This window comes from Megascapheus bottae, chromosome 30, assembly GCF_031878675.1.
Source record: "Megascapheus bottae isolate mThoBot1 chromosome 30, mThoBot2.hap1, whole genome shotgun sequence".
In the NCBI taxonomy this organism is placed as follows: Eukaryota; Metazoa; Chordata; class Mammalia; order Rodentia; family Geomyidae; genus Megascapheus; species Megascapheus bottae.
Window position 1 is genome coordinate 4555017 of NC_143538.1, and position 10514 is coordinate 4565530.

Sequence of the window (10514 nt, forward strand, 5' to 3'; positions counted from 1 at the left end):
CCTTCTGGTATGCAAGAATTGTTTCCCCAGAGAGTCATAAGCAAGTTTGAGGCCACCTTCCATGCTCAAAAGTGGGCACCCTCCTAGTCCCACAAATTTAAAAGCCGCCGGGGCAAGCCTGAGGGTAAGTCCAAACCCTTGTACCCGAGAAACATAAATGAAGAAATGAAAACCAGTCAAGATGGGGGTCTTGATTGAGATGGCACAGGGAAAGGCTTAGAATCTCACCACGCTGGATGAGTGTTTATTTAGCGTGGCCTGGTCTCCTGCCAGCTTGGAGGCAGCTGCCAGTGTCAGGCAGAGGGCAGATTGGTTGGTATTTAAGGGATCTCAGGATTAAAAGGATCTAAAGCTCCCTCCATACAGCCTGATGACTAGAAGCCCACTCCTGAGAGTTATTCCATCTGTGGGCACATCCCACATAGCCCTCCCTCTGAAACGCAGCAGGCATGCCAAGACAGAAGAGAACGAGAGATTGGGGTTAGAATGTGAGCCTTAATCCTTCTGTGCTGGGCACGAAAATCAATCTGTAGATCTAATTTATCAGAATGAATCCCAGGAGAGTCAATCTTACCGATATCCTCAGCTGACCTTGGGCACACAAGGACGTGGGCTTTCTTCTGCTTCAAAAGCAGGACATCCTCTGCCAACTCTATGATTGGGTAAAGGTCGCATGAGACAATGGAAGCTGTGGTGCAAATGTGTCTTGCAGTGCAAGGCACCCAGCTCAAACTCCTCAGAACATCATAGAGGGAAAACGGTCGGTCCTGGGAGAGCGCTTGTTCTTCCTCTCTGCATGCTGATATTCTTGCCAAACTTGCCATCCTTCCAGACAATAACCCCTCTGGAGGGGAGGGGGGACTCCTGCCTGGCCCTGGCCCCAGCGTAGGGGGTCAGTCCCTGTCCTCACTTCACCGTCCTCCAGGATCTTACTTTCTCATCACCCCAAGCCTAAGCCCTTACTAGAGCTGCTCTGCTCCTCCCACCCCAGGGCTCCCGCAGGCTGTGACTTTTTCCAAAGCCACCGAGCCAGGACTGGACTGGGGGCCCCCCATACCCACCTCCCCTTGGGGAGAACCGGCTTCTCCTCCAGACCCACTGACTGGGTAGGTCCCCACCCTCAGGGCCGGGCGCTAATATGTACTCAGGGATGTCTTTAATCGTTAGAAGCCAGGTGTCCAGCGTGGAAGAACGTGGAAGCCCGAGGCCTCTGGGGCCCACACCTGGCCTTCTCCCCAGCGACACCGTGGTCTCCCCAAGTTCGCGCCCATCACAGGCCTCGGCCAACCTGGGCAAGGCCGCTCTCGGGGCCTCCTGCTCTGGACTGGCGTTGAAGGAAACCCCAGGGTCAGCATAGCCTAGGCCGGTCAGGCTTGCGGGTCCCAGGCTCCTCACCACCCGCCTCCCTCCCCGCGCTCCGCTCCCGCCAGCACCGCCCCGCCCCGCGGCCCGGTGACTCCACCCCCTCCTTCCTCCGGCCTGAGGCCCCGCCCTCCGGACACAGAAGCTCCGCCCACACGGAGGCCCGGCCATCGGAGGCCCCGCCCACCCGCGGACCGCGCAGCCAGGAAGCTCCGCCCACCCGAAACCCCGCCCACCCGCGCCCTCGCTCTCTCGAGCCGCCTCTACCCTCCGTGTGGTCCCAGCGCGCGGCTGCGGCTCCCTGGGCTGCCGTCGGGGCAGCCATGGAGGCCGCGGCACGGAGGCGGCAGCTCTGCGGAGCGGCGGGCGGTCCGGGCACGCAGCCCGGAGCCTTCTTCCTGCAGGCCAGGTGGGTGCGCGCGCGCGCGGCTGGCGGGCGGGCGGGGAGGACGGGACCCCGGGACCTCGGCGGGCCCTGGAGTCCGGGGCCGGGAAGGGAGCCGCCCCGGGCGGGACCGCGCTCGAGACCTTCGGGAACTCGTCCTTGTCCTCCCGCCCTCCACTTCCCTTTACCTCTCCTTCCTCACCGGAATCGCTGTCTGCGTTTCAGAGCCCCTCGGGTGGGCCCCGCCTGTCGTCCAGCCCCAGGGGTGGTCAAGCTGGTGGCGCCCACCGGCCCTGCCCACCGGCCCTGCCCGGGGCTCCTCCGGCCGGCGGTCGTCCTGGAGGCTGGTCTGTTGAGATCCCGCCGAGGAGACACGGCAGGGGAGGCCGGGAGGGCGGGGGGCTCTGAAACGACTGAGAGAAAATGAACTTTGTAATTGCAGCGGGGCTGGGGCTGGAACGCAGGCCCACCCTGCACCCGAGTGGGCACGCCCTGCAGACAGTGAGTGCTGCGCCTCAGGAGCCCCGCGAGGGTTTTACCCCTCATGACGGCTTCAGAGGGCAGCCTCTAGACCCGAGGCTCTGGGCAGGCCTGGGGGGGGTGTAAGCTCCACGCCCGTGTCAGGGCCTTTGTGGTGTGATTTCAGATGTCAGGAGACGGGCTGGAGAACTCACATAGACTGCACTGACTCCGTGTTCCTCCTAGGCAGACGATGTATTGAGCATATACTGTGGATGAGGTTCCTGTGGTCATCTCGTTGGAGTCTGCTGATGTGGTCATGGTAGTGATGTGAATAAATTATAGGCTCGAGTGGGCTAAGGAGCCTGGCCAGATGGAGTCCAGGCTGCTCAGACATTCACTAAGTATCTTTGGTGTGTCCGGCACTTGCTAAGAGGGTCAGAATTATATTCTGAATGATCTTCTGTCATAACTAGCTTCTATCTTGTTTGTGGATTGATTTTAAATGTCAGTATTTACAAGGCCTTGTAAACATTGTTCCCTGTGGAGGCCAAGTGAGAGTATACACTTTCGATTTTTTCTTGGAACTTCTCCTTGCCTTTTTCCGCCTATCATTATTTGCCTGCACCTGCTCTTTTTAATCTTTTTTTTTTAAGAAAGTTTTTGTCATGTGTGGCATTGCTTATCAGAACCCAAATCAGCCTCTTTCCATATCTCCATCCATACTGGGTGTCTACTTACTTCTAAAACAAAGGCTTCTTCCTTTTCTGCCCCTTAGGTGCTTCTCACATTTTTGTAATTCAGTTATGGTACTCAGCGCACCCCAGCTGTCATCCAGGGTGTGGGTTTCTCCATTCTGTAGCCTTAGAAGCCGTGGAGGAAGCACTGGCCAGCCTTGTTTCACATTACCTGCCAACATTTCTCATCCCTGCTTGGCAGAAATTTCTGGCGATTGAGACTTAGGACTTGCATGGCTGGGGGCCATGAAGTCTGTGCAATCAGGAATGGGCTAAAAAGCCTGAGGTTTGAGCCTGGGGAGTGTCATGGTAGGGGGGGGAAGGGGGAGGGAAGCTTGCCTCTACCCTCTGGGTAGTTAAGAGTCTCAATGTTGAGGAGCCAAGAGGGAAAGAGACCCTGGCCCTTCCAGTCCCTACCAGGCAGTCTATTTGAAGGGCTCAGATTGGTCCAGAGTGTATCCATCCCATGGCCTATAACTACAGTGTCCATGCCCTCATATGAGATGTAGAAACTCTAGAGCTTAGGTTGAGTGACTGGGCTAAATGAAGGGAGGAGGGTGTTTAGCACGTGTAAGGCACTGTATCCCAGCTCCAGCCCCAGTAAATAAGGGAACGAATGAATGACAGCCGACTTGTAACAGCTCACAGTAGTGCCTGCAAATGGTCAGTACAGTTGCCCACTGACACCCATCACCATGCTTCATACCACCCAACTGTGCTGGCATCCTGTGTTTTTCCCCTTGTCTTGAAGGAAGAAAGCTCAACAATTCTTGCTCCTCTTTGGCTTCCCAGATCACAGGAAGCTATGATCAAGACAAAATCGACACTGAAATCCTGCAGTACACTGGACTCCAGCATTTGCAGCAAAATCCCTTTCCCTAGACCTCAGGCATGAGTGTCTTCCTGCCTTCACATTGGCACACCTGTTTGTCTCTCATCTTGGCAGGTTCCCGTGGCGGGAGGAGAGAAGGGCTCACTCCTGGTCTTGTCCCTTCCCAGGCACAGCTCCCTCAAGGCGGATGAGGCTGACGGCGCGGCTCCCTTCCACTTTGACCTGTGGTTCTATTTCACACTGCAGAACTGGGTTCTGGACTTTGGCCGTCCCATTGCTATGGTGAGTGAGTGGGAAACTGTGGCCAGAGCCCTGACCACCACTGGGGAGACTTAATGGGACTTGAATTTGCCAGGGGAGCTTGCCGTTGAGCAAAGAGCATAGATCGTCATGTCGTCATTCTCCAGCTGTGTGCCAGCCAGGCACTGGGAGCATGTGAGGCCATCAGAGGAGTCTTGAGTTGTATCCCATCTGGTTTTCTGATGGCAAGACAGGCTTTGAACCGTGATCCTCAGATCTCAGCCTCCTGAGTAGCTAGGATTACAGGCTTCAGCCCCCAGCCCCCAGCCAAGGTTACTTTTTTATGTCAGTGTCCAGTGGTGTCTCCCACAGAAGAGATAAATGCTAGAAGTGCTCCAAAGCTCCTCACTTAGGAAGGTAGTAGATAGATAGATAGATAGATAGATGGTAGATATGATCTAAGTCTCTAGGTATCTAGGAGAGAGGATAGATGATAGATGAGAATAGATGATAGAGATAGACATAGTAATCAATTAGATGCATAGGTAAGAGATAATAGTTATATTACGTACATGGAGATAGGTAAATGGGTGACGGACAGCACCGTGTACCTGCTGGTTACTGGTGCACATAACCTTGGTTATTTGAGTGGATGGTAATGATATCATGAATGGTGACCCCCTCCTGCTGCTGTGTTCATGTGGAGGAGTGAAGTTGTTTTGGCAAAGTTTAGCAAGATGATAAATACTACCTACAACAGTGCCTAACACATTACAATGTGTAGTACGTTTTTATTGAATTAATGACAAGGTTGAAAATAGCAAATGCCAGGCACTGGTGGCTCACACCTGTAATCCCAGCTATTCTGGAGGCTGAGATCTGAGGATCACAGTTCAAAGCCAGCCTGGGCAGGAAAGTTTGTGCAACTCTTTTTTTTTTTTTTTGGCCAGTCCCAGGGCTTGTAGCAGTGTTCTTAGGCTTTCTCAGGGCTAGAGCTCTACCACTTGAGCCACTGCACCACTTCTGCCTTTTTTCTATGTATGTGGTACTGAGGAATTGAACCAGGGTCTTTGTGCATGCTAGGCAAGCACTCTACCACTAGGCCAAACTCTAGGCCCAGGTGAGACTCTTAACTCCAATAAACTACTCAGAAAAAAAACCCAGAAGTGTTGCTGTGGCTCAAGTGGTAGAATGTGCTAGCCTTGAGCACAGGGTCAGGCCCTGAGTTCAAACCCCAGGACTTGAGCGTGAGTAAATGACTTTAGCTGTTCACATTTCAGCTTATTTTTATTTATGTGAGGGGCTGGCCCCCAGGGCCTGAGACCCACCTAGTAAACCTGGCCCTCTCTGCAGCTCGTGTTCCCGCTCCAGTGGTTCCCTCTCAACAAGCCCAGTGTCGGGGACTACTTCCACATGGCCTACAACATCATCACACCCTTTCTTCTGCTCAAGGTACCATCTTGTCCCATCTTTCCTCCTGTTCTCACTTCCAGCCCTGGCCATTGAGGAGTTAGGCTTTCTCTACTGCATTTGGAGAATGAGGACTGTGTGAGAGGGACATGTCAAAGAGAATGGAGACATTACTCACCCCCCCCCAACACCCATGCACACACGCACACATGCGCACGCGTGTGCACGCGCATGCAAAGGGTTCCGGCAGTATGCCAGTTAGTAAAATGGGAGAAGTGGTCAGGCAGCAGGCCTGCTGCCGAGACTGTACATGGGAACCATTAAGTATCTGGGGAGCCTGGGCATGAAAGTTCATGAGACTCTATCTCCAGTGAACCACCAGAAAACTGGAAGTGGTGCTGTGGCTCAGAGTGGTAGAGTACTAGCTTTGAGCTGAAGAGCTCAGGGACAGCACCCCAGGCTCAGAGTTCAAGCCCCTGGACCAACCCTGCCCCCCCACCCCCCAAAAAAAATTCTGGGGAAAGTGAGGTAGGAGAGACTAGAGAGTGTCAAAGTAGAGGGAAGGAATGCTAGGGACAGGGGTCAGGTGATGGAAGGAAGGCAGGCAGGCAGGCCGGCTGGGGCTAGATAATGGAAGGAAAGGCAGCCATAACCCTGTCCTGGAGAACCCCACTGTGGGACTAATCTCCACATGATTTAAGTAAGTAGATGCTGTCCTTTGTTGATACACTGTGTTGGTTAGGAAATAAGGACAATGAGAACGTGTACTCGTGTTGGGTACGGACATGGGTATGTGCAGGTATCTTGGATTCATCGTTGGCGGGGAGGTCAGGTGTGGACCCCTGCAGTGGTAGAGGCTCTGGTGTCGCCACAAGCACGTGGCTGTCTAACCTTGTTAGTGTCCGGCCTTCCTTAGGTGGAGGACGCACATACAAACATTGGGGGCCCCTGCTGGGCTTACAGGGTTACAGGAGGTGGGGGGGGTGGGGCTGACTTGCAAGGGACTTGCTGCTTCCATGGGGGGGGCGGCAGTCGCACGCTGTGGCCTTGTTCTGACCCCCCAGCTCATCGAGCGCTCCCCGCGCACCCTGCCACGCTCTGTGGTCTCCATCAGCATCATCATCTTCATCATGGGTGCCAGCATCCACCTGGTGGGCGACTCTGTCAACCACCGCCTGCTCTTCAGTGGCTACCAGCACCATCTGTCAGTCCGCGAGAACCCCATCATCAAGAACCTCAAACCGGAGACGCTGGTGAGGCTCCCCCAAGGGCCTGTCCCGGGGGCTTGAAGCTGCTCCAGCCCAACCCCACCGCTGACCTCTGTCAAAAGCCCTGCCAAGCCAGGATGCTTGTGGGTTATCATTACAGTGCCAGCCTGGGGTCCCCCCACCAGTAGAGGGCAAGGCCCTGAGTGGGGAACTGGGGAAGTAAAGGAAGGGTATCCAGGCCTGTTACTTGGGCCCAGCTCCCTGAAACAGCCCCCCATTCACCCTACCACACCATGCCTCCCTCAGATCGACTCCTTTGAGCTGCTCTACTACTACGACGAGTATCTGGGCCACTGCCTGTGGTGAGTGAAGGCCCAGACTGTCCATCTCCCAGCAGGCCATGGCCGCCTGTGCACGGCTCCATGTGCTGAGTGGAGTGCCTGGAATGGGGTTCTCATTCCTGCTGTGAGCTGGACCAATCCCGCACCCCTTTCTCCTCCCCCATCTGCCCCTTACCCCCCCCAATCCCGCAGTGCCTAAGGCAGCCACTAGAGGGCAGTGAGAGGCTGTCGTCCGGTCCCCAGCCAAGGCTGGAGACTGGAATGAGCCACACCCCTAGAAGTGTGTGTGTTTGTAGAGTGGCGCTGGGGGGGCGGGGGGGGGGGGGTGTCCCCGGGGGGTGTCCCCCAGGACTTCCAGAGCCATCTCCTTTCCCCAGCCCTGCTTCATTCCATCAGGAGGGAAGTTCAGAAATGGGAGCTCAGAGTAAGCATTCAGGACCTGAACAGAGAGGCGTCATCTGTAACACTTTTATCCTGAAAGGGGGGTGGGGGTGGGGGTAGTAAACTGAGGCCAGAGGGAGGAGGTCAATAGAAGTGGCAGGCCAGCTGGATTGGACAGTGGTGGTGAGGACAGTGGCAGGGCCATGGCAGCCGTCTAAGGCTGGGTCTCCCTCTCCCAGGTACATCCCCTTCTTCCTCATCCTCTTCATATACTTCAGCGGCTGTTTCACACCCTCGAAAGCGCAGAGCTCCATGCCAGGCCCTGCCGTGCTCCTGGTGGTACCCAGTGGCCTGTACTACTGGTGAGTGGACAGCAGCCCTGGGTGGAGCAGGGTGGGGCGAAGGCACTCAGTGAGCTGCCACCGTCAGCTGGACCACAGACCTGCGGGTAGCTCCGAGTGAGGCCAGTCCTATCGGAGCCTGTGTCCTCCCAGGTCTAGTTGGGACCCCACGTCAGTTTCTTGCAGTGGCCTTTTTTACCTAGCAGCCCAGGTCAGGGTAGACAGAGAGATGGAGGGGGTGAGACTGCGGTCTCTGGCCTCATCCCCTTCCTACTCTGTGCCCATTACCCAGACCCTGCTGCCACTAGATGGCCAGTAGAGCCTGCCTATGCAGTCCCCGAGCCTCAGTTTCCCCTCTAGAATGGAGACAATTACCTGCTCGACTCCAGGAAATGGTGGGGACCTGGGGGTGAGGAGGGGCTTTGTGGACCACAAAGTACCATGGAGACCTCTAGGACAGGATTAGGCCTTGCCACCTAGGGGTGGCTCGCCTGGCTCCCTCGCTCCCTGTCACTTCTGCCCTGAGGACAGGCTGCTTCCAGGAAAGGCCTGGACAGACTTGAGCCCTTGTTAGATGAGGCTCCTCTGGCATGGCATGGAAAGGTTTCTCTTTCCCTGGGTCAGTGCCTATCATTACAAAGGTTCCTGCGGGCGAGCCTGTATTACCTGAGGACAGGGTTAGAGAGAATGGGAGGAGGAGAAAGGGGGCATTTACTCTGGAGAAAAAGTGGCTGGACCACAGCAGTAAGCTTACTGCTTACTCAAGATATCACACATTTCCTCATGGTCACAGGCCCCCAGGTTGCAGAGCTGTAGTCCCTTGAGTAGATAGATTGGCATCACAGCTCTCCATGGAAGTTGAGAGATTTAAAAAAAAAAGGGGGGGGGGCCAGAGTGCCGTAGCTCACACCTGTAATCCTAGCTGCTCAGGAGGCTGAGATCTGAGGATCAAGGTTCAAAGCCAGCTGGGGCACAAAAGGACCTGAGACTCTCATCTCCAATTAAACCTCTAGAAAATGGGAAGTGGGGCTTGGCTCAAGGGTAGGGTGGCAGCCTTGAGCTGAAGAGCTCAGGGACAGAGCCCAGGTTGAGCTCAAGCCCCATGACTCCCCCCCACCCCCAAAAAAAAGTCATAGGCCGGGAGTTTGGCCTAGTGGTAGAGTGCTTGCCTAGCATACACGAAGACCTGGGTTCAATTCCTCAGTACCACATACATAGAAAAAGTTGGAAGTGGTGCTGTGGCTCAAGTGGTAGAGTGCTAGCCTTGAGAAAGCCCAAGGACAGTGCTCAGGCCTGCTGCCAGGTCTTTTGGAGAGTGGACAGTGTCCCAGCCTCTAAGGGACAGTGATGCCTGCATCTTCAAGCTCCAGGTCCCAGAGAACGCAGCCAAGAACAGATGCATCAAGTAGTCACTCAGTGAGACGCCAGGAGAAACACGGGGGGGGGGGGGGCCTGTGGCAGTACTCAGCAGTGCTCTTCAAGTGTCCCTCAGTTGTCATGTGGACCTATCTGAATGTGACAAGAGAATCCAGAAGCTCCCACTTGCAGATATTGTTTTTAAAATAGCGTTATTTAAATCGTGGCAACCAGCCAGGCACGGTGGTGTACACGTTACCCCACCTAGGAGGTAGTGGCAGGAAGATCTGAGGTTGGAAGCCAGCCCAGACAAAGTTTGCAAGACCCGATCTCAAACCAGAACACAGACGGGCTAGGGGTGTAGCCCAGGTGGCAGAGCATATGCCTCTTCTGTGCAAAGCTCTGCGTTCAGTCCTCAGTTCCAAATAAATGAACATGTGCTACATACTTGCATCCCCAGTCGCAAATAAGTAAACACACATACACACACACACACACGTGTGTGTGTGTGTGTGTGTGTGTGTGTGTGTGTATGCATGTGTGCAAACGCATCAAGCCAAAGTGCACACAGGGCTGAATACCAGCTGAGCAGTTCTGGCTGCCTGGCATCTCCCACCCCTATGCAGGGTAGGGTGGGGGGGCACCCACCTCTCCTTGCCCCTTTGACCTTCCTCCCCATCCAGGTACCTGGTCACCGAGGGCCAGATCTTCATCCTGTTCATCTTCACCTTTTTCGCTATGTTGGCGCTCGTCCTGCACCAGAAGCGCAGACGCCTCTTCCTGGACAGCAACGGCTTTTTCCTCCTCTACTCCTTCACCCTCACCCTCTCGCTGGTGGTGATCTGGGTGGCCTGGCTGTGGAATGACCCTGTACTCAGGAAGAAGTACCCCGGTGTCATCTATGTCCCTGAACCCTGGGCCTTCTACACTCTCCACATCAGCAGTCGGCCCTGAGTCCCCGAGCCAGCCTCTGCTCCACTGCGAGATGGGTGGTGGGGCGTCTGAACACTGGGAGAGGGCGTGCTCGTATGTACGACATGAGGCTCTGCCTGTAGACTGCATCACTGATAGCCTTAGCAGCTTGGGTCAGGTTTCTCCTTGATTTAGTAGGCTTGGGAGCTGTGTCCTCTTTCTCTGGATTATTGATCAGAGCACTTATCCTCTCAGGCCCATGGAGCCAACGTGGCCCCGTGGCTTGGGTGACTCACCCTCTTGAGGCAGTCTTAGCTCTGTCAAGTCACTACCCTCTCCCAGCCGGAAAGGATCACGCGCATACCTGGGGTACCTGAAACCCAGCTCTCCCATGCGGCACCACTTGGTGCCTGCCAACCGTGGAGCGTCAGCACACAGGTCTCAAACCCTTGTTCTACTCCTTGAGCTCCGTTATAGGGGCTGACAGCTCTGGGCTCTTAGCAGTCTGCCTGTCTTAACCTGCATCTCTTTCTGTCAAGGGAAGCCTGTT

The 10514-nt window shown here is 55.3% G+C and overlaps 1 protein-coding gene across 1 annotated transcript; it reads left to right on the plus strand.

Annotated features, from left to right (window-relative positions):
• The first annotated feature begins 1614 nt into the window (after positions 1 to 1614).
• On the plus strand, positions 1615 to 10393 carry Cln6 (CLN6 transmembrane ER protein). The gene is made up of 7 exons (XM_090321311.1): positions 1615 to 1771; positions 3943 to 4057; positions 5369 to 5467; positions 6490 to 6678; positions 6940 to 6995; positions 7595 to 7717; positions 9736 to 10393. Exons 1-7 carry the CDS (start codon positions 1686 to 1688, stop codon positions 10004 to 10006), a joined length of 939 nt encoding a protein of 312 aa, XP_090177437.1. The 5' UTR covers positions 1615 to 1685; the 3' UTR covers positions 10007 to 10393.
• The last annotated feature ends 121 nt before the right edge of the window (positions 10394 to 10514 follow it).